The sequence below is a fragment of the Schistocerca nitens genome, chromosome 5, assembly GCF_023898315.1.
Source record: "Schistocerca nitens isolate TAMUIC-IGC-003100 chromosome 5, iqSchNite1.1, whole genome shotgun sequence".
NCBI classification, from domain to species: domain Eukaryota; kingdom Metazoa; phylum Arthropoda; class Insecta; order Orthoptera; family Acrididae; genus Schistocerca; species Schistocerca nitens.
Genome location: NC_064618.1, coordinates 740,726,127 through 740,751,447, shown reverse-complemented (window position 1 = coordinate 740,751,447; position 25,321 = coordinate 740,726,127). Strand labels below are relative to the sequence as shown.

The following is a 25,321-nucleotide window of genomic DNA, read 5'->3' as shown; positions in this document are numbered from 1 at the left end:
ATTGTACCTCCAAACACCTGTATTAAATTTGTTTCCGGCCGGTGGGAAGCCACTACCATATCCATTTCCGCTGTTCTTCCAACTATTGTTCAGATTACCATTTGGTACATTGCTTCTATTTGCTTTGTCAATTTGGTTGGTTCTTTGTGCATTACTAACATTTCCACTTCGAGAGTGATCGACACCAGTGTTTGCATTATTATACCTGTTATTTGATCCTTACATGAACTTCATGTATTCTTGAATTAGGTCGATCAAAACTAACACAGATAAAAATTCCTCCAAATATTTATCTGACGCATTAACTAGGTCATTTCTGACACTGACCGGTAATCTAGCTTTTAATATTCTCAATACATCCAGTTGTGTTAACAGATTGTCCCAGTAGCAAAATTTATTAAGATATTTTTTGAAATACTTTCCTAACAACCCTTGCTTGAATCCTTTTGTTGACTTCCTTGTGATCAGTATTTTGCTAAGAACACCTGTTCAAATTCATCATTAAGTCCAACAAGATTCGCATGCGTCGATTGTCCGTAGTGCACCTTCTCCTTGAATTATAACTTGATAGATAGCTTTCCTTCTGTGTACCAGTCAGTCCTTTGCCAAAGGTCCCCCGAAACTTAACACAAACACCAAATGATTTACCACCCTCTTATCAGAATGAAATATCTGAAATTGCCGATACTTGAGCATTTTCTCTTTGATATTAGGTGTAGACTATATGTAGTGGCACATAGCAGCATCTTGTGTACTTTATGAGGACTATAGAATGGTGAATACAAGTTTGGATTTTTGTAACTGGATGCATCACCCCAAGTTTGTTGTTGTGGAACTTGATGTACCTTTGCTACCACTGTTCATCGTCCCTTGGAACTCCTCTAGCTTTCCTTTGGTCATCCTAATAGACTCCTTGACTTGCTCCTTCCATTTCACAAAGTCAGAGCCTAGCTGAGTCTTAACCTCTTTTAATCATTTCTTAAAGAAAGTCTCTTCTGGCAATTCATCTAGGGGTAGAGGGGAGACAGCAGATTTTACACCGTCTGTTATCACCTGATTCAGCTGTTGTTCCTATGCCTTTGCCCAGCTATCAATCACCTGTACATCTACGTGCATCTACATCTACGTGCATCTACATCTACGTGCATCTACATCTACATGTTTACTCTGTGATTCACACTTAAGTGCCTGGCAGAGGGTTCATCGAACCATTTTCATACTACTTCTCTACCATTCCATTCTCGAATAGCACATGGAAAAAAGGACCACCTAAATCTTTCAGTTTGAGCTTCGATTTCTCTTATTTTATTATGATGATCATTTCTCCCTACATAGATGGGTGTCAACAAAATATTTTCGCATTCAGAAGAGAAAGTTGGTGGTTGAAATTTCGTAAATAAATCTCGCCACAAAGAAAACCACCTTTGTTTCAGTGACTGCCACCCCAACTCGCGTATCATATCAGTGACGCTCTCACCCCTATTGCGCGATAACACGAAACGAGCTGCCCTTCTTTGCACTTTTTCGATGTCCTCTGTCAATCCTACCTGGTAAGGATCCCACACCGCACAGTAATATTCCAGCAAAGGACAGACAAGTGTAATGTAGGCTGTCTCTTTATTGGGTTTGTTGCATCTTCTAAGTGTTCTGCCAACAAAGCACAGTCTTTGTTTCGCCTTCCCCACAGTATTATCTATGTGGTCTTTCCTATTTAAGTTGCTAGTAATTGTAATTCCTAGGTATTTAGTCTAATTGACAGCCCCTAAATTTGTGCGATTTATCGTATACCCAAAATTTAACGGATTTCTTTTAGTACCCATGTAGATGACCTTGCACTCTTCTTTGTTTAGTGTCAATTGCAATTTTTTGCACCATACAGAAATTCTCTCTAGGTCATTTTGTAATTGGAATTGATTGTCTGATGATTTTACTAGATGGTAAATTACAGCGTCATGTGCAAACAATCTAAGGGGGCTGCTCAGATTATCACCTAGATCATTTATGTAAATCATGAACAGCAGAGGGCCTAAGACACTACCTTGCGGAACGCCGGATATCACTTCTGTTCTACTCGATGATTTACCGTCTATCACTATGAACGGTGACCTCTCTGAGAGGAAAGCACGAATCCAGTCTCACAACTGTCCGATACTCCGTATGCATGCGTTTTGATTAATAGTAGCTTGTGAGGAACGATATCAAAAGCCTTCTGGAAATCTAGGAATACGGAATCGATCTGAGATCCCTTGTTAACAGCACTCATTACTTCATGGGAATAAAGAGCTAGCTTTGTTGCACAAGAACGATATTTTCTGAATCTGTGTTGGTTATGTATCAATAAGTCATTTTCTTCAAGGTGATTCATAATGCTCGAGTACAGTATATGCTCCAAAATCCTGCTGCAAATTGAGGTCAGTGATATGGGACTGTAATACAATGGGTTACTCCTATTTCCTTTCTTGAATATTGGTGTGACCTGTGCTACTTTCCAGTCTTCAGGAACAGACCTTTCATCAAGTAAACGGTTATATATGATTGCTAAGAAAGGCGCTATTGTGTCTGCACACTCTGATAGGAACCTGATTGGTATACCATCTGGACCGGAAGACTTGCCTTTCTTAAGTGATTTGAGTTGTTTCACAACACCTAAGATATCTACTTTTATGTCACTCATGCTAACAGCTGTTCTAGTTTCGAATTCTGGAATATTTACATAGTCTTCTTTTGTGAAGGAACTACGGAAAACTGTATTTAGTAACTCCGCTTTAGTGGCACCATCATCAGTAACATTTCCATCGCTATCGCACAGTGACAGTATTGACTGTTTTTTTGCCACTGGTGTACTTTACATACAACCATAATCTCTTTGGGTTTTCTGCCATATTTTGAGACAATATTTCATTGCGGAAACAATTAAAAGCATCTTGCATTGACGTCCGCACTAAATTTCGAGCTTCCGTGAAACTTAGCTGGTTTTGGGAATTTTGATTCTTCTGAATTTAGCATGCTTTTTTTGTTGCTTCTGCAACAGTGTTCTGATGTGCTTTGTGTACCATGGTGGATCAGTCCTGCCTCTTATTAACATACAGTATGAATCTATTTCTGTCGATACTGTATCTTTGAATTTGAGCCATATCTGGTCTACACTTACATAATTAGCTTGGGAGGAATGGAGACACTCTCTCAGGAAGGCATCATGTGAATTTTTATCTGCTGTTTTAAATAGATATATTTTGCGTTTATTTTTAGTGGTTTTGGTTGGTATGGTTTTGAGCCTCACTACAGTGACCTAATCCCTGTATCCGTCGTAACGCTCTCTATTATATCAGGATTATTTGTGGTGGCTAAGAGGTCAGGTGTGTTTCTGCAACCACTTACAATTCATGTGGGCTCATGAACTAATTGTTCAAAGTAATTCTCAGAGAAAGCATTTAGCACAATTTCGGAAGATGTTTTCTGTCTACCACCAGCTTTGAACATGTATTTTCGCCAACAAATCGAGGGTAGATTGAAGTCTCCACCAATTATAACTGTATGAGTGGGGTACTTATTTGTAAAGAGATTCAAGTTGTCTTTGAACCGTTCAGCTATTATATCATCTGAGTTGGTGGGGGGAGGGGGGGTCGGTTGAAATAGCCAATTATTATTTTGGTATGGCTGTTGAGTATAACCTCCACCCATAGTAATTTGCAGGAACTATCTGTTTCAACTTCACTACAAGATAAACTACTACCAACAGACACAAACACACCACCACCTACTTTATTTAATCTATCCCTTCTGAACACGGTTTGCGCCTCTGTAAAAATTTCGGCAGAATTTATCTCCGGCTTTAGCCAGCTTTCTGTTCCTGTAACGATTTCAGCTTCAGTGCTTTCTATCAGCACTTGAAGCTCTGCTACTTTTCCAACGCAGCTTCGACAATTTACAACTACAATATGGACTGTTGCTTAGTCAATTCTTGTCATTTATTTGCCCTGTACCCTTTGAGACTGGAGCCCTTTTTGATCTTTCCTGAGACTGTCTAACCTATAAAAACTGCCCAGTCCACGCCACACGGCCCCTGCTCCCCATGTAGCCACCTCCTGTGTTTAGTGGACACCTGACCTATTTAGCGGAACCCGAACCCCACCACCCTATTGCGCAAGTCGAAGAATCTGCAGCCTACACGGTCGCAGAACCATTTGAGCCTCTGATTCACCCCCTCCACTTGGCTCTGTACCAAAGGTCCGCAATCAGTCCTGTCGATGATGCTGCAGATGGTGAGCTCTGCCTTCATCTTGCTAGCAAGACTGGCAGTCTTCACCAACTCAGATAGCCACCGGAAACCAGAGAGAATCTCTTCCAATCCATAGCGACACACGTCATTAGTGCCAACACGAACCACCACCTGCAGTTGGCTGCACCCTGTACCCTTCATGGCATCCAGAAGGACCCTTTCCACATCTTGGATGACTCCCACCGGTATGCACATGGAGTGCACATTGGCTTTCTTCCTGTCCTTAGCTGCCATAGCCCTAAGGGGCTCTTATCACCCGCCTAACATTGGAGCTCCCAATGACAAGCAGTCCCACCCTCTGCGCTTGTCCGAACCTCTCAGGAAGACCCGCCACTGCCGCAACAGGCGAGGCTGCCCTTGCTGGCTCAGAAGTACTTTCAGCAGTGGGCAGTACCTCAAACCTGTTACGGAGACGTAAGGGTACAGCCTTGCGGCCAGCACCAACTCTCGCCTTCCGCTCAGGGATTTGCGATCCCGCCACGGTTCGCCAGTCACCATCAGGCAAGTGTCGACCAGCAGGGACGTCTGAATCTGAGGGCACAGTGGCATCAGAGATCCCAGGCGATGCTACAGGTTTCAGAGGCACCAAAGTGCTCTCCTTGGGTGTCCCAATGTCACCGCGGCCCAGGGCAACAGCCTGGAGCCTGTTGACCACTGCCAACACAGATTCCAGCCGTTTACGGATGGTGGCCAATTCCCCCTGAATCCGTATGTAACAGGTGCAGTCCCTGTCCATCCCTAACAATTTTTTTTATGTCACTAGCTGTTCAAAAAACAAAACAAATGACTGTCGACTACGCGAATTTACGCTATTCAGGTACTAAAACACGATGATACAACTCTTAAATACTATAATACGCTCGAAATTTGTGAATTAAACTATGCATGTACCCAAAAACGCACAAAGAAATTAAGAATTAAACTATGAGACAAATAAGTGAGCTAAGAATACGGCTTGCTGCTGGTCTCCAGAAAGTAATGCTTGTGTACTTCAAAATTTTCTTTGATTTTTAGCTTACTGTCCTGACGAAATATCTTGTATTGTTTTACTGAGGCTAGCAACCATTTCTTCCACCTGATTTTGTTGATTCATATTTCTTTGACAGTATCACCTATCTTTTCAATCTCTGTCAGAAATTTGTCTTGAGCCTGTCGCAATTCTTGAATTCAATCAACGTGGCCTCATGGTTTCTGATAAGATCAGGTATCGTCTCTTGCATTTTGTTTTAATTTTACACAATCAGTGGAATTAAGTTCAGCTGTGTCTGGATTTCTGACTGCACTTATGCCATCTGATCGACTTGAACAGCAAAGCAAGCTTTTGCGTAATTACAGTGAGGGGATAAATCATGGGTGCTGAGGATCTAGCTAGATCCTGCACAGCAGCTGTGGGGTCAGCAGTTGCATCCCTTACATTACCTGGTTGCATTTTGCTTTCTTGTTCCACTTATATTTTAAACTGTGCATGAGTTAAAACAATGAAATGATGCCAACAGTTCTGCAAACTCTACTTTTCTGAAAACACACACAATAAATTGAATCACTATTTCACACGCAAATCTTGTAGGACTTCACAGACAACCGCTGCAGAAGTTTTTCTACAGAATGATAGCAAAAATGGAAAACTATCCTTAACATAGAACAGCAACAGAGTCCTTGCCACTTCTACTCATTACAAGAACCAAATTGGTGGCATAAAAGATACAGAAAGATAGTTGGGTAGAGGTCCTACCTTTATATCTTGTCTTCTGTCGAGTATTTGGACTGAAATTCACATGTGCACACAGTGTCATAGCAGCAGTACTCATTCCATTGTAGCATGAAACAGATACTCACAAATATTATACACAGAGTCCTGGCCTAAACAATTACCAATTTAACTTCTCTCCTCATTAAATGGAAGTTAACTTATTATGAATGAATAATATCTAGGTAATAAATACAAAGCGCTAGTTGCTTTTGTTCCACAGAATTACTTTTATTGTGTTAACTGGTTTTTGACTTACAAGGCCATCTTCAGACATTCATACTAACACTTTTCATTTGTTATAATGTTGTTCTACCAAGAACAGACAGAAGATTCAGTTAATATCTAGTTATTTGAATGTAAAGTTTAGGGTGAGAGAAGCCACTTCCCCAATATTTTAACACTAATCTCTCTCTCTCTCTCTCTCTCTCTCTCTCTCTCTCTCTCTCTCTCTCTCTCTGTGTGTGTGTCGTAAATAAGTCTTTGATCCATGTGGACCACTTGTGCAATTATGTATAAAAGTTTGGGCTCAAAGAGAAAAAGTGACAGGAAAACGATGATACTACATTTTACAGCAGCATTTGTATGCTTAAGGAAGCTGTTGACATTGTTGGCTGGAGCACTCTGAAATTCAGAAGGTAGCGGGGTTAAAATACAGGGAGTGAATGACTATTTACAACTTGTACAGAAACCAGATAGCAGATATAACAGTCGAGGGGCATGAAAGGGAGGCAGTGGTTGAAAAGGGAGTGACACAGGGTTGTAGCTTATCCCCGATGTTATTCAGTCTGTACATTGAACAAGCAGTAAAGGAAACCACAAAAAAATTGGAATAGGAATTAAAGTTTGGGGAAAACATTTGCCAAATATAATTTCAGACAGAGCAAAGGACTTGGGAGAGCTTTTGAATGGAATGGACATAGTCTTGAAAGGAGGATGTAAGATAAACATCAACAAAAGCAATACAAGGATAATGAAATGCAGTCAGAATTAAATCAGCTAATGCTAAGAGACTGAGATTAAGAAATGAGACATCTAAAGTAGTACATGAGGTTTTCTGTTTGGGTAGCAAAATAACTGATGATTGCTGAAGTAGAGAGGATACAAAATGTATACTGGCAACTGCAAGAAAAGCTTTTCTGAAGAAGAGAAATTTGTTAACATCAAATATAGATTTAAGACTTAGGAAGTCTTTTCTGAAAGTATTTATGTGGTGTGTAGCCATGTATGGAATTGAAGCGTGGATGATAAACAGTAAAGATAATAGAAATTTTCAAAATGTGATGCTACAAGGAATGTTGAAGATTAGCTGGGTAGATCACATAAGTAATGAGGAGGTACTGAATAGAATTGGGTAATTCATGTAACTGATGAGGAGGTACTGAGTAGAAATGGGGAGACAAGAAATGTGTAGCACAACTTGACCAAAAGAAGGGATCCGCTAGACACATACTGAGACATCAAGGGATCACCAGCTTCACATTGGAGAGAAGTGTGAGGAATAAAAATTCTAGAGGGAGACCAAGAGATGAATACAGTAAGCAGTTTCAGAAGGATGTAGATTGCAGTAATTATTTGGAGATGAAGCGGCTTGCACAGGATAGAGTAGCATGGAGAGCAGTGTCAGACCATCTTTGGGCTGAAGATAATGACGACGACAATAACAACAGCAGCAACAATAAACCATTCCATGTCAAAGTGTCTTCCTTACAGCTTGCCACCTTTGGACACCACTTCTGCAGGAGAAAGCAAGAGTTGTCCAAATATACTGTTGACCTTAACAGAGCCTTCATTGAAAGACAGTATCCTACCCAGCTCATGCCTAAACAGAATTCCTATTCCATCTCCTCTGATGACAGCAGTAAACCTGTTAATCGGCCACCAACCAGCACTCCTTTCATCACCAGCATCACTCTGACCTTGGAAAGCGCAACCACATCCTTCACAAGAGACTGATTATCTCTTGCCATGCCCTGAGATGAGAGATATCCAACCAATATCATCCAAAGGAGTATTCTGCTACCCACCCATCCTACAGAATATCCTTGTCCATCCCCATACCAATCATACTCCCAATTCTACATCACATGGGTCATTCCCCTGTGCTTGACCTAGGTTCAAGATGTATCTTGTATACCTACTCACTCCCTCCTACTGCAGTCCAGTCACAGGCATTAGTATCCCATAGTAAAAGGCAGGGTTGCATGTGAAAGCAGCCGTTTTATACACCAGCCATGCGGCAGTTACTGTGCAGTATTCTGTATGGCAGGAAAAGTAATCAACTGTCTACTTGCATGAATAGCCACTACTGAACTGTGGCAAACCACAATCTCGACCATCTAGAGTTCCAAGCTGCTTTCTATGTGAGCTCTTTGGATACTCCCTTCCAGCATTAGTTTCTCTGAGCTACACAGGTGGGAATTGTCTCACCAGCATATCATGTGCTCTCACAGTCCTCCTGGTCTAAACCTCCTCTAACCTCTTTCCCACTGCCTCACCGTACCTTATCTTTTCCCTACTCTCGTCTGTCCACAGCACTTCTTCCTCTCCCACAGTCTTCTCCTATCACTCCCCCACCCTCCCGCATTTGGACACTCCCCCCCATCCCTCTCTCCCTATTCCATTCTCTCCCTTTCTCTGTTCCCTCCCCGTCTCCCTCTTCATTTCTATCTTCCTCCTCTTTGCTCCCCTCCCTTTCCCCCAGCTCTGTCACCCTCTCTGTACACTCTTCCCCTCTGAACTTCTTTCATCACATTGTGCAGACACGTGAGTCACCTGTCAAAAGATCTGGCTCACGCTATGCACTACCACCCTCTTTGCCTTGTGCATCCCCTCTGCCCTGGTTGTTGTGTACATAAATGAATATGCTTTTATTAGAGAAAGAGCAAGAGTTCATGAGCTAGTGTGAATACATTTTTCTATTGCCTGTTCTATGTACCACATATTAGTCAGCTGTTAGTGAGTGGTTGCCTTTCCTCTATTTTACATATTTTCTAATTAACTCTTCTGTTTTTCCATCAGTATATCCAAAACTTCAGATTTTAATTTAATATTTTCTGATGATTTTTGTCTAACTTTTTCTTGTTCTTCTACCACCACAGTATCAGCGGCGGCTACTAGATGAATATGATTCATTATTTTTTTCTTCCTTAAACTGTAATAAATTATTTAGGAAAATCATACTAGCCCCTCCACCATTCGCTTCCCATACATGCCCAATAATACCTTGTTATCAGTAAACCAATTGAAGCCCAATAATAAGTCTAGCTTTAAATGAGGGGCAACGTTTAATGTCTATTAGAGAGAGGCTGCGTTAATTGTAACAGGTAGTCATGTCCCTACTTTAATATGTTTTCCTTTATTGCTTGTAATTTCAACAAGATTTATTCCTTTTACTGGTAGTATAGGACACAAACCTTTTTCTCATTTCTGCTAGTAATTCTGTGACATTAGATGATTTGCTACTGGAATCTAAATGAATATCAACTTTTGTTTCAAAAATATCACTAGCTACAATGGTCAATTTTTGAAAATATAATGTATTTGACTGTATGAAAAATCTACTCACCAAGTGGCGGCAGGAGAAGTTCGTAAGCTTTCAGAGCCAGTGGCTCCTTCTACTGGCAGAAGGGCGAAGGAAAATGGAGAGTGTTGAAAGAGAAGGACTGGTGAGATTTAGGAAAAGGGATAAAGTTCAGAAAAGTTGCCCATCACATCGGCACAGGAGACACTTATAGGACGACATGAGATGGAAAGACTGATTGTTGGTGACTGTTCCACACAGAATTTGAAAACCTTGTTCGAAAACAGTAAGACCAAATTTTATCAACATCGCTGACTGGAGATCAAATTTGTCATTAGATCAGAAATTGAACTTTGTTCAGGACCCCACTCTATTGTATAATGCTACACTTGGATCCACCAAAGCAGGTTCGGATTTGATCTTAGGTAGCATTTAAAATTTTATGTCATCACATTGTCTCTGTAGAGCTGTACCATGGGAAGCAAGGAGGAGTTGCTGTTTGGTGGCCGGTATGCTCTTTCTATAACACAAACTGCGTGCATATATTAACTGGGTTTTTCATTCATAAAATAGAAAATTGCTTAACTTACGATAGTCTTTGTGGTACAAGCTGTCTGTAATAGAAGTCCACATTAACCATACTGCTGGTGAAGTAAAAGTCCACTGTGTGCACTATTCCAGTCACTGTGTGCTGCCAGATTCTGAGCTAGAGGCTGTGACTGCGACTTCGACTAAGTGACTCACTGTATAACAGACTGGAACTCACTGGGTGTGACAGACTTGTCCTCCAGTCCGCAGCGGCTATCTAAATACTGCTGCCTGAGAGGGTGTTGACGGTGCATTTCCTGCGAGTCTGTCATTGGCCTCTGTCAATCTTCTCGCAACCTCTTTGCTGCATGGTGTGGTGGCACCAGCTTATGCCAGCACATAACATGTTGGCAACACGGATAAAATCAGCTATTGGCATGATTGTCATCCTTTGACTACAGATATTTATCATAAATTGTAGGTACGCGGTATTTATTATTGAAGGTGTTGTACTGTTACTGTTGGAGCAAGTAAACAGAAAAAGAAGCTTCTGTCAATACGAGAAAGACTTACTGCAGGAAATTCTGTTGGCCAAGTGTAAAGATGAAGTCATTGTGGCCAATAAGGTAAAGGCATGCAGAAAAGTTACTGTAGACTGTAATTCTCTTATGGACAGCTTGGCAAGCTGTTGCACTATTTGAAAGGTTCCTTTGACATAAGATCTTACGGTTAACACAGGGTCTATACAATCAGGGACAACCGGGAGATCTGGGAACTTTTTCATCTAGGAGAAAACCGGGAAAAACCCGGGAATTTTTTTAGAATTCCGAGAATTTTTCATAGTTTTAGTTTTCAGTTAAATTTTTGTAGCTTTGACTGCTAAGAACCAATACTGTAACAAAGGTTATTACTGTATCTCGCTACTGCAGAATAATACTGCAGTAATAAAACATGAACAAGAGAAAAAAATGAAAATAAAACTTAAATTGCAAAGGGAAAGCTCCATATACAATATCAAAACACAGTGTTCATAGAAGCATCTGCAAACAGCAAAATGTGTCAAAGGCTTTAGGAAGACTATGTAATGCTTCATAACAAAAAATTGTCTCTGATGAGTGTTACTACTGCTTAGATTACATTCATTTGAGCAGTTTGGAGCGATCTCATGCGCATGCGCAGTTAAGTCGTGTACGAGTGTACCTTCTCCTGCTTCTGGCTGCGGAAGTGCGGCAGTTAGATGCTACCCGGAAAAATTTTACTGGCGCGCCTAAGCTGCCAGATTCACACTTGCACAACAGGCCTGGATCTAGGGGCCATGGGGCAAACCAGGATATGTGCCCCGAGTGTCAATTTCAGGTGGGGGAGGGGGGTGGCACCAAATTCATATTGACCTTGTTTCACAAAGCGCCTAGCATCCAGCACACCTTGGTCTATCGATTATTCATATGATTTTGAAACGCACCGCTGTTGATTTTTGAGCAACTTCTAAGTTGATTTCTGAATGAATAAGTTGAATTTTGACTGCATGCCTACTGTACATGAAGTCTCTGCCAGGGGAATCCCGGCGCACCTAGAAGTACACTTTCCTGCAGACAAAAGGGGACGGGGCTATACGAGCTGAGTGGAATAAGGCCAGACAGGTGAATGACAGTCGCTGCTTATGTGGTTGACTGGGCTTGCGAATGATCAGCGTTGTTATAATTACTAGTGAAATCCGTAAATTCAGACTACCAGAGTGGAAATAAACAACTAACAGGAATAACAAAAGAAAGATTACATATTATCTTCTCGGTGTGTCCAAGAAAATGAAGTTTTGACAGAAAATTTTTGGCCAGACCGCTACACTAGTAAGGGTGAGTTGTACAATCCCCGGCTAGCAGCCGCTAAAGTTCTGTTCTGGGAGTAACACGAAAAACACGTTGTATGAACACATAACACCTAACTGGAGAATAAATGCGGGATAACTAAACCGGTGATTGTGGTATGGTTAGTGAAGTTAACCGGAGAATACGTTTTGAAACTGGCAGGAATGGTTACAAATTAGTGATGATGACAAGATTGTTTGTTAGAATGAGGAAGGAGAAGAAATGGGGACATCACACAAATTGCAAAAGAATATGACGATTACAAATTTATACAAAAATTTCGTAGTACTACTTTTCAGTCATGTGCTTCAGAAGCTAGAGCGTATGAATGAAATGTGAAACTATTTCCTAACATAAAACTTGTTGCATGTAATAGGCTAATAGGCATTTGATATTGGTACTTCGTGAATTCTGTCGTGTTATAAAAATGACCATTTGTTCCAAGTTTATTTGGTATGTGTTAAAATTCCTGCAATATTAGGCAGGCCTGTTTCATTTTATTTTGCAGACAGTGACAAAATACACGTAATCAGATAGTGAAACCACATCGGTCTTGGGTACTATTTGTATTAAAAGTTTTTCAGTATTAGACAACGACATTTCGTTTTTGTCATGGGGTAAAAGTTTGACGAACTTTGATGAGGTAATAGATTCTTTCCCAGAAAGGAAAGCACACCATGTAACACTGAAGCAAGATAGAGAGAAAAAAATGCAATGACTTAAGGAGTGAAGAAATGTGTACTGTCTTGCTTGTCTCTTGTCTTTACTGGTTTTATGTATCCTATATTTAATTTTATGTGAAACAAAACAGCAAATTATTAGCTAAAGAGAGCAAATGTTCTGAAGAGTTCTTGTTCTCCCTTTTACAAATAATCCCATCCAGTATTAATTGAGTTTTTCTTTTTTCTTTCTTAAAAAGAGGGGGTCTGAGGGGGTCCAGGGTGTCAAACTGGCTGACGGGGAGCAGGAGAAGCACCACAGGACATTTTAATTTCCACTGTCCTGAATATAGTTTGAGGGCATCCATTACAAAATATTACACGTTTGAATTCCGCAGAGCGAAATACAGTGACGTGCAATAGAAGAATCTGTGTGGAGAGGTGTGGCACTGCACTTTGTTATCAAATAACATGTCTTACATTTTCTCAAGCACTTATGATTTATGTATAAGACTCTTCAGAAAGATGTGTGCTACAAAATGAACATATTTTTGAAAACTCGATTTTTTTAAATTTTTGGTGTCCTACCTCAAACGCTCTAGGAAGGTATCTAGTATTGCTCCAGTTCGGAAATATCGTAGACCTGGGGCTGATGCACAGAGCAATCTGAATTGTAATGGGGAGGTGGGTAGTCTCCACATGACCCGTGTTTACGTTTATTGATTTTGCTGTTTCCTCTTTATTACTCTCACGTCAAATGAAAACAAAACGGATTTCTGTGGCCGGAATCTGTTAAGTGATACAGAAGGCTAAAATATATTCTTAGTTTCAGATTTTATTTTATTTGCAACTTTCTGACAGTCAAGCATTAATCGCCTTGCAGAGCAATTAAGTTATTTTTGTCGGTTTGCTAAAGAAATTTGGCTTTTATTAATGTTTTCCGCTGAGGCAGTCAATTTATTTGAAATGAAATGTTTAAGTCTACACTATTGGCTAGTTTCAATTGTTTGCTGCATTTCAATTGCATGTTTTTGTCTTCTGGCGGGCATGGTATTGCCATAAAAAGAACCAAACATGAGATAATACAGTACTGGTACTCCAAGAAAATTTACATCCGAATCTGAACATACAAATGTGCACTTTAAGCCAAATTGTGTGTTTTAGTATGGTTCACAAAATTCCAATGCTCTTGAAATATCCTCTGATGTCTTGTTTCTTTTATGACATAAGAGATCTTACAATGTTTTACACGTACAAACATACGGACTTTCTGCGTCATCGTAGCTGCACAAGCACAGTGACGCCTGTTATCTGGCACTCTCTGACAACTGCTGAAACGAACCTATTTCTAACAGGTTGCAGGGAAATATTGCGAATGATTATTTTAAAAATGTTGCTGTCAAAGTAAATTTCCTTTTATGCAAGATGAACTATGTGCTAGAATGTACAATGAATTTCTTAAATCACAGCTCGTTTTACTCTCATTTAAAAATCAACTCTTTGAGGATGCCCATTTAGAATAATTTCGAGCCCAGATAAGTCATTTATGTCATTGTTAAAAATTTTACTGGTATATTTGTGCAATGTACCTTAATATGTAACAAGCACAAAGAAGATCAACATTATGTGTGAAAGCTTAGCTTCTCTTGCAACTTATTAATCTTTGAGACCAATGTTATATGTCAAAGCTTCTCTTTTCTTGTAGCAACACTATGTATATTAATTTAAACCAATAACTTTTTCTGTTTGTGTGTTGGCGCTACTTAACAGTGATGTTGCTATTGGCCGACTACATCACATGTCCTATGCTCTGAATGTCCGCTGTCATGGGCTGGTGAGATCACGTGACATGAGCTATGACTGGCTTACAGAAGTGCATCGCAATCTCGATTTTAGTGCTGCGGAAAATAACATGCAGTGTTTGGTGGAATTCGAATTTATACTTTCTTAATACAAAAATATGCAGTGTGTATGTTGCTGCACATCTGACAACTTTCCAAAACGTGTTTTTTTCACCTGAGTTTCGTTTTCTAAAGTGCCGAAAAATTCTATACCGGTCTATAAAACCATAATCATTCAAAGGATTGACAAATTTTACAGTTTCGAGGAAAAGTATACTGTTGCTTAACACAGAAAAAATGTATTTTCGTTCAGGAGAAAGTGTATTTTTAACTGGGAAATCCAGGAGAAGTCCAGGAATTTTTTTCCTTATCTGTGTATACACCCTGCAACAGCAACATGCTCCTTTCAGTCAGTGGTTGGTTTCTTTTGGTTGGTTTCTTTTGGTTGGTTTCTTTTGGTTGGTTTCTTTTGGTTGGTTTCTTTTGGTTGGTTTCTTTTGGTTGGTTTCATCAGATAGTCTCTAAGTCTCAATTGCAACTGCTCTACAGTACTTTTCTCAAAATGAAACCTCAGCTTAAGTGACTTGTTATTTAACTTAGAGAGTGGGTTCACTCTCACGGAACGTGTGGGGAGCTCGTTGTGTCTCGTCATCGTTGCCCTCTGTGGATACATCTGAATGCTCAGATATTTGTAAAGTAAACGAAAGGAAATAATGTAATTCACATTGCGTAGGGATGTTGCACACAGAATTTTGCCCAGCAGTAGTCCAGAACGCTCAAAAAAACGGAGAGTATGGTATAGTTTTAGAGGCATGGAATAGCATGGTAATGTTGTTATAATTGTTTTTACGACCAATAAAGTACAGAAAGTAGTAACAAATAGAAAAAAATTACTTGAATTGACATGGGTTCAGGCATGTGGTCTTCTGCACTGCAGTCCACAATGCAACCTCTGACCAACCGAAATGAATGAAACAGGGTTATGTGGTTAGTTTATTTCAAAATACTTGCTTATATTGTATTCATCAATGCACATGGAATTCCGTAGCAGTTCAAGGGCGTGTACAGTAGTTAAAGTTTTAAAACGAATTGCATATTTACTGGTGCTCAAGCAAATTTCCCTTTCTCACTTGCTGCTAATTGTCTTTGAAATGCCTGTGAACTAATCACATAAATTAAGAGTCATCTCCCAATAGGCGTTACAAGATTGATCATTAACTACACATGGTAGCCGGCAAGTTCCTTAACCTAGCCTTGCAGATTGAAGAAAAAGGGAAAAAAAGTATTTTGAGCACCAGCAGCTTGGAAATGGCATAGTCCTATATTTATTGGCCATTTTTTGTGTTAATAACAACGTTTTTAATTGGTATCTGCTAAACACAAAAGTGATGAATCGTAGTGCCCCTACACTATAAACTGACAATTAGAGCTGAACCTGACTTTGAACCACAAATTTTCGCCAATCAAATATGATCTAGGTTTAACATGTACACAATGCAGATTTCCAGGTTAAGCTTGATCTGAGATCATTTTCTGTCTTACTCTGAGGTTAAATGCTTTTGTACAATTGGCCCTAAGTCTTGCAATCATTTCTGAACTTAATGTACCTCAGTAAATTTCTTAATTTGTTTATAACAGTATTGGCATCTCTGAATTGTTCATTAACTTCATTCGTCACTAAATGACAGAGTTTAATTATCTCAGAATATAATTTGCCCTGTAAATGTTGTATGATGGTTTTTAAATCTTGCATTCTTTAATTTATTTGAATCTTTGGCTTACATTTTTCAATAGTATGTTATTTTAACCAATTTAGTTGTTAGTATATTTTAACATTTGTTGTATCTAATTTGGCCTCATTAACACTAGTTTGTTCTACTTGCGCTTTCAGATCAGTACTATCTTCCCCTTTTAAGCTATCAGATCTGCCTTAGATTATCAGCTAAAGTTTTTCAAAGAAGTCCTTCAAATGCTTCTTCATATTTCTAGTTAATATAGATATTTAGTCAAAATAATAATAAACCCCGTGGAGGCCCGGGAAAAGAATAGGCCTTCGGTATGTTCTGCCAGTCGTAAAAGGCGACGAAAAGAACAAACCACTAATAGGGCTAACCCCCCTTTTAGTGTGATTAGTTGGTTCAGGACAGAACTAATGAAGCCCGGACAAGCGCTGTCATGGCCGGGGACGACACTTGAACCCTATGCCCGTCCACAATGGTAATGACACTGCTAGCCACATGGAAAATGATTTAAAACCAAATAGAGGTGTTTTGCAGGATATTCTTCCTGCAACCACCCTAGAAGGAAAACAAAGACAGAGGATGAGATGGTCAGATGAAGTTAACAGACACCTCATGTTCTGTTATTACCAAGCAACAAACTTAGGAACCAACACAACTGGATACAGATCACAAGTATACACAAAATTTATTACCAGATACCCAGAATTAAAATTTTTAACAGAACAACGACTAGCTGATCAGATCCGTGTAGTAATCAAAAATAACAGGATATCCCAGTCAGAATTGGAAAACATCAAACAGCAAGTACAACAAATACTGGAACAAAATAATGTGCAATCAGAAGAAGAAGAAAATACAGTAATGGACTCAAACATCCCAGAGCAAACAAACAAAGAACACCACGCATCAATTAAACAATCAGAGGAAAATGAAATCTTAAGACAGCCACCAGAACAAGCACAAATAGAACGTGAAGTGACACACATGTTAGATATAGAAGAAAAATTTGAGCTAACATATATAGAATACAAAGACACAAATACAGACATTAGACCATTCTTGCATAGATCACCAAAAAACCCTCAAGTCGAAACAACAATAACAGCTATCAACACAATCATACACAACAAAATAAATGAAAATACAACTATGGAAGAGTTACAACTACTGGTTTGTATAGGAGCACTCACTACACTAAATATACACACTAGGCAGAGATCAGAACAAACGAACATACAGAAGAAACCCACAAAACCAGCATGGCAACACAGGCTACAGATCAGAATAGAAAAACCGAGAAAAGACATCGGACAGCTAACACAAATTATAAGAAATGAAATATCAGACAAAAAACGAAAAAGGTTAGGTAAAATCTCACAACAAGAAGCGATAGAGCAGTTAGATGAAAAGAAGCAGAAATTACAAGCATTGGCCAAACGACTTAGAAGATACAAAAAAAGTGAAAATAGAAGGAAACAAAACCAAACATTCAACACAAACCAAAAGAAATTTTATCGGACAATAGATAACACACACATTAAAATAGACAATCCACCAAACATAGCAGACATGGAACACTTCTGGAGCAACATATGGTCAAACCCGGTACAACATAACAGGCATGCATGGTGGATACAAGCAGAAACAGACACATGCAAGATTATACCACAAATGCCTGAAGTGATAATTTTGCAACATGAAGTCACCCGAGCAATTAATTCTATGCACAATTGGAAGGCCCCCTGGAAAAGATAAAATAGCAAATTTCTGGCTAAAGAAGTTCACCTCAACACATTCACATGTAACTAAATTATTTAACAGTTACATTGCAGACCCATACACATTCCCTGATACACGTACAAATGGAATAACTTATCTGAAACCTAAAGATCAAACAGACACAGCAAACCCAGCAAAATATCGCCCCATAACATGCCTACCAACAATATACAAAATATTATCTTCAGTCATTACACAGAAATTAATGACACATACAACACAGAACAAAATTATAAATGAAGAACAAAAAGACTGTTGCAAAGGAGCACGAGGATGTAAAGAGCAACTGATAATAGATGCAGAGGTGACATGTCAAGCTAAAACTAAACAAAGGTCACTACACTACGCATACATTGATTACCAAAAAGTTTTTGATAGTGTACCCCACTCATGATTACTACAAATATTGGAAATATACAAAGTAGATCCTAAATTGATACAGTTCCTAAACATAGTAATGAAAAACTGGAAAACCACACTTAATATCCAAACAAATTCAAATAATATCACATCACAGCCAATACAGATTAAGCGTGGAATATACCAAGGAGACTCATTAAGTCCTTTCTGGTTCTGCCTTGCTCTGAACCCACTATCCAACATGCTAAATAATACACATTATGGATACAATATTACTGGAACATACCCACACAAAATCACACATTTGCTATACATGGATGATCTAAAACTACTGGCAACAACAAATCAACAACTCAACCAATTACTAAAGATAACAGAAGTATTCAGCAATGATATAAATATGGCTTTAGGAACAGACAAATGTAAGAAAAATAGCATAGTCAAGGGAAAATACACTAAACAAGAAGATTACATATTAGATAACCACAGCGACTGCATAGAAGTGATGGAAAAAACAGATGCCTATAAATATCTAGGATACAGACAAAAAATAGGAATAGATAATACAAATATTAAAGAAGAACTAAAAGAAAAATATAGAGAAAGACTAACAAAAATACTGAAAACAGAATTGACAGCAAGAAACAAGACAAAAGCTATAAATACCGATGCTATACGAATCCAATATTGACCTACTCATTTGGAGTAGTGAAATGGAGTAACACAGACCTAGAAGCACTCAATACACTTACACGATCACAATGCCACAAATATAGAATACATCACATACATTCAGCAACAGAAAGATTCACATTAAGCAGAAAGGAAGGAGGAAGGGGATTTATCGACATAAAAACCTACATTATGGACAGGTAGACAATTTAAGAAAATTCTTTCTAGAACGAGCAGAAACTAGTAAAATACACAAAGCAATCACTCATATAAATACATCGGCTACACCATTGCAATTTCATAACCACTTCTACAACCCTTTAGATCACGTAACATCAACAGGTAAGAAGAAAGAAAATTGGAAAAAGGAAACAGTACATGGCAAGCACCCGTATCATCTAACACAGCCACACATCGATCAAGACGCATCCAACACATGGCTAAGAAAAGGCAATATATACAGTGAGACGGAAGGATTCGTGATTGCAATACAGGATCAAACAATAAACACCAGATATTACAGCAAGCATATTATTAAAGATCCCAATACCACAACAGATAAATGCAGACTTTGCAAACAACAAATAGAAACAGTAGATCACATCACAAGCGGATGTACAATACTAGCGAATACAGAATACCCCAGAAGACATGACAATGCAGCAAAAATAATACATCAACAGCTTGCCTTACAACATAAACTTATAAAACAACACATTCCCACATACAAGTATGCACCACAAAATGTACTGGAGAATGATGAATACAAATTATACTGGAACAGAACCATTATAACAAATAAAACAACACCACATAACAAACCTGACATCATACTCACCAATAAAAAGAAGAAATTAACACAACTAATCGAAATATCCATACCCAATACAACAAATATACAAAAGAAAACAGGAGGAAAAACTGAAAAATACATCCAACTGGCTGAGGAAGTCAAGGACATGTGGCATCAGGATAAAGTTGACATCATACCAATTATACTACCAACTACAGGAGCCATACCACACAATATCCTCCAGTACATCAACACAATACAGCTACATCCAAACGTATATATACAACTACAGAAATCTGTAGTTATTGATACATGTTCAATTACCCGAAAGTTCCTAAATGCAATGTAACATATACCGTACAGTTAATAGGAAGTCACGCTTGATCAAGGTCCGTGTCACTTTCCATTTTTAACCAGACATACGTCTGAGACAGGAAAGAGAAATAATAATAATAATATCTGAACAACAGTTCCCCAGTTCTCAACAGTTACTAACATTTTCTTAGAAGAGACTATGAAAACTCAGCTCATTCTTCATTTAACATACAAAAGTTGTGGCACAAACACAGCTCACCAGATTCTGTCGTGCAGCATGAAGTGCTGTAATGTAGAATGCGTTGCGCCACCATAACTGTGTAACATCTTGTTGATGTAGAGTAATACAAGGATAATGGAATGTAGTTGAATTAAATCAGGTGATGCTGAGGGAATTAGAGTGGGAAATGAGACACTTGAGGTAGTAAATCAGTTTTGCTATTTGGGGAACAAAATAACTGATGATGGTTGAAGTAGAGAGGATATAAAGTGTAGACTGGCTATGGCAAGGAAAATGTTACTGAATAAGATAAATTTGGGAACATCGAGTACAGATTTATCAGGAAGTCTTTTCTAAAAGTATTTGTATAGAGGGTAGCCATGTATGGAAGTGAAACGTGGATGATAACAATGTAGACAAGAAGAGAACAGGAGCTTTTAAGTTTAGTGCTCCAGAAGAATTCTAAAGATTAGATGTGTAGATCACGTAACTAATAAGGAGGTACTGAATATAATTGGGGAGAAGGGATCAGTTGGTAGGACACGTTCTGAGACATCAAGGGACCACCAATTTAGTACTGGAAGGAAGCGCGGAGGATAAAAATCATAGAGGGAGACCAAGCGATGAATACACCAAGCAGATTCAGAAGGATGTAGGTTGCAGTAGTTATTCGGAGATGAAGAGTCTTGCACAGGATAGAGTAGCATGGAAAGCTGCATCAAACCAGTCTCTGGATTGAAGACCACAACAACAACAGGTTGTGAGAAAAACTAGTGTAATACAAAATTAAAGTTTGTGAATTGTTAAACAATGATTCCTGTATTAATAGGGACAAGGTGTTTATTGTAAACTGTTTGGTTCATCCTTTCGCAGTGTACCTGACTGTTTTCTTATTTGGGAATGTAATTTATTCTATAATTATTTCAAGTATTTTACACTTCTGGTGTGAGAGTAGATTTTAATTTAAAGTTCCTATGGAGATTATTTCACCATACATATTTCTGACTGTTTTATACAGGGCACCAAAGAATGTGTATTAACAGTGAATCAACCACACAGTCACATTTCAAAATAAGTAAGCAGTCCTACTAATGAGTTTTTAGTGAGGCTTACAGGGAGCTAAATTTAAATTTTTGTAGCAAGATCTAAGCACATTCCTCTACTGTATTTATTAACTACAAGAAAATTCTCCTATTAAAAGTTACTTTCTATCTCCTAACATAAGAGAGATTAATTTGTTATTAAACATTTGAAAAATGTTTTAATAATTGATTTCTTTTACCATAGCTGAATGGCCTCCCATATGATTACAAGGTAGATATATACTCCTTGGGTCTGATATTTTTTGAACTTCTGGTGCCATTTGCAACACAGATGGAAAGGCACAGGACATTGATGAATTTGCGTGAAAATAAATTTCCAACTGACTTCCAGAAGAAATTTCAAGATGAGGTAATCTGCTTACATATATGATCTGCTTTACTAGTTACATCTTTGTTGTTACAATTGTGGAGCAACAATGTGAAAAGGACATATGTGCTACTCATCACAGAAGTGGAAGATGGGCACATTGAAAAAAGACTGCTAGATACTATTTAGCTTTCGGACTAAGTCCTTTATCAGACATAGACGAGACAAAACTTGTATTCACACATGCATAACATGAGAAACGTGTACACACACACTATTTGTTTACATCTGATGAAGGACTTAGACCAATAGCTAAATAATATCTAGCAGTCATAACTCAGTGCCTCTTCTGTGTGATGAGCAGCAATCTGTCCCTTTCATGTTGTTGTTGCTGTTGTTCCATCCTGAGTTTCCTATTATTATGATTATATTTGGATGTCTTTCTTTCAGGTATTTCATATTTTACTACGTTACCAACCATATCTTACCAGGTGTGTGTGTGTGTGTGTGTGTGTGTGTGTGTGTGTGTGTGTGTGTGTAGTAAAAGGGGGCGGGGGATGTGATTGATGTTGCCTACTATGTTGTTACAAATGTATTACACTCACAATCCTACAGTGTCCATTTATTCAGTGACTTGGTGGATGAAGTCCTACCAGCTGTAACACTCTTTGCAATCGCTCAGATGGAGTATAATTGTGATTGTATACTAAAAGAACCTGTAGGTGTTCTAAAAAATGCAAGTCCCTTCAAGTTGTTGTTGTAGTATGAAGTGTCTTTTATTTCAATTAAGCTCTGCAACAACACACATTTTCACAGTTTTCATTGTTATAACCTGGCACTGCAGTGTTTATCTTTAGCATGTCCGTGTAGAAAGTGTTTAGCATGTTAGTATAGAAAGTGTCACAATCTCAGTGAAGTAAAAAATCTGTGCAGTTAGCAACTTTATTTACATACGTTTTCATTTGAGTGAGACAACTTTTGCCACATTTGTTTGCCAGTTTGAAATTATAGACTCTAATATTTCACTGCGTTTACTATTTCCACATCATCTCTCATTGCTTGTGTCAACACTCGTGTGTATTGTGATATATCATGAAATTATGATCATTTGAGAGTGCTGTGAAAAACTCATACTGTTATTGTCAGTTGTAGGCCTAAACATGAATTGAACTTTTTAGAAAATTTTGATAACAGCCACCTCATTAAAAACACCTTGTTCCTTAATTTCATTGTATAATTATGTGAAAAAGGCATGTTTTTGAGAATTTTTGAATGCTTGCAAACATATATTTTGAGAAATTTTTGTAAGTTAAGAGTGTTGTGTGCATAAGCTATTTTGTAGTAAATCGGCATTTGTCACGTAGTTACTGTAGCATATTATAACTAAAGTATAATGTTACCTCTAATTTTCCCTTTCAACAGGACATATCTTCAGCATTTATCGTAAAATGACACTATTTTTGTGTTTGTTAGTGACTATAACCCCAAAAAAGTTTCCTGAAACTACTAACCTACTGTTACCTTATTAAAGATCTCATTTTGTATATTAACTGTTTCAGTTCTTAGAGGGTATTAGGGTTATTTTTATCTTAACTGATTAAAAGAGAATCAGTAGGCTTATTTTAAAGTTATTTGATTAATGTACTGTGAAACATAGCACCAAGCTCAGTGCAGCTCCACTGTGAATGCTGTTTGTGAACATAGGATTAGTTAGTTGATGTTTGAAAGCAGCTGGAAATCATTCTGACTTCTGCCACATGATTGGAACATGGTACAAATGATTGTTTTGGCAGAACTCCTGAGAGTGATGTTCCAGATGTGACAAAGCTGAACCAGGGAGACTCACTTCACCTGTTGGGAAACCTGCTGTCTCCTGTGACAAGAGGTGACAAACACGAAACCATAGGGTTCTATTAATTGTCAGCAGTTCAAGTTAATGATGAATAATGATACCATGTAGGGAAATGGCAACAAGGTACAGAAAGGAAAACCAGATGCACTCTGTGTGTGCCTTCTCATTCAACATGTTGAAGAGGCTATTCCAGCAGTCATTAAGGGAACAGAGTGCAACCAGCTGCAGATTGTGGCCCACATTGGAACAAACAGTACCCTTTGTAGGGACACAAAGGTCATACTTGACTCATTCAAGCAACTGGCAGAAAAGTTTCAGAAGACCATGTCAGCATGAGCAGACGTTAGCCATCCAAACAACAATAATTGTGTGTTCGTGATACTCAGTCACTTGTACGAAATATGAGGTCTGGTGTACCAAAACAAATAAACATTTATTAACCAGTAAACACAGAAACAGGTACTTTATAGGACTTGAAACTAGTTAGTGCTAGGAAAGAGTTTGACAATAATAGACTGCCATTACTAAGAAATTATATCCTGTGTTACATTCATGGAATGTTACACTGCACACAATTAACAAACCCCAAAACCCAGAGCCTGTGGCAACCAGAGCATGAACTATTTGACAACTCACGTAAACAGAGCAGCCGGGGACAGTAAATGATAATCTTGTTCATTATAAGCAGCCTTGTGTATGGAGTTTCAGTGAAGTTGACAGTTTGCATCGTCATCCCCAGAAATGCGCCCAGCCCCCTGGTTCTGAGTCAAGCGGAAAGACTGAACTAGAGACATTGAAGATTCTGTAACAAGCTTGGCTGCAACTTCCTGGACCTGCACCATTGTGTTGAGAACTGTTGAGTCCCCCCCAGATTGGACAGGGATGCACTATACATCAGTGGACGCTACCCACTGCATGTGAGGTTCACACAAGATTTCTTTTTAGATTAGGTGACTCTCCGTCCAGTTGAGATAGCTGCTATGATGACATGGAAGTGTTGACATAAGATCGAAAAAAATGCCCTCTACAGGGGAGAGTATTAACATCCTAGTAATGATTTGTTGAAGCATTTGCAACTAAATGCCAGAGTTTGGGAAGCACTCCTAAAAAGCTGTGGAGTTCACATTACACTAGATACAGAAAGTTGGTTAAAACTCAAAATTGATAGCAGTTAGATAGCTGGGCAAAATTTAAGCGTTTATCGAAAGGATAGGCAAACTGCAAATAGACATGATAAAACTGAAGTCTTATATCATGAATGGGTGGGAGATCATGAAAGGCAGTCTTAGTCACCAAACTGGAAAGATTTTCCTTATCCTTAATGCCAGCAGGCACCTTTTCATCATGAACTATGAACTGGCTATGTTATTGTAACTGTTAAGTGTAGGTGACTGTAATGGATGCACGTGTAATGTAGTGTCGTGTTGTTGTTAGAGATGTTAAGAGAAGGGAGAGGATGAAACACAGTACCAGCACATAGTCTACTGCTCTCGAAGAGCACCAAGGGGGCTACCAAGCTTAACGTCCCCATCCAATGCGTGAATCACCATCAGTAGAGTGTCACATGCCCTAACTTTATGAAACACTATGGAGAAGTTTTGATTTTAATCCAGGACAGCGGTGCAGAGACGGGTGGTCAAGAACTTCAAGCCAACACTTCTCTCCTTTCCACCCGAATACTGGCAGTGGACACTTCATCCGCCACCACGATTTGAACCAGCTTACCTCGGAGTTGA

At 38.7% G+C, this 25,321-nt stretch overlaps 1 protein-coding gene across 1 annotated transcript in view; it reads left to right on the top strand.

The window, feature by feature from the left end:
* The window catches only part of LOC126260144 (eukaryotic translation initiation factor 2-alpha kinase), a 220,521-nt gene that overhangs the window by 182,070 nt on the left and 13,130 nt on the right, over window positions 1-25,321 (top strand). The window contains exon 15 of the mRNA XM_049957398.1: window positions 21,611-21,775. Within this exon, the coding sequence (XP_049813355.1) occupies window positions 21,611-21,775 (165 nt within the window). The remainder of the gene's footprint in view (window positions 1-21,610; window positions 21,776-25,321) is intronic.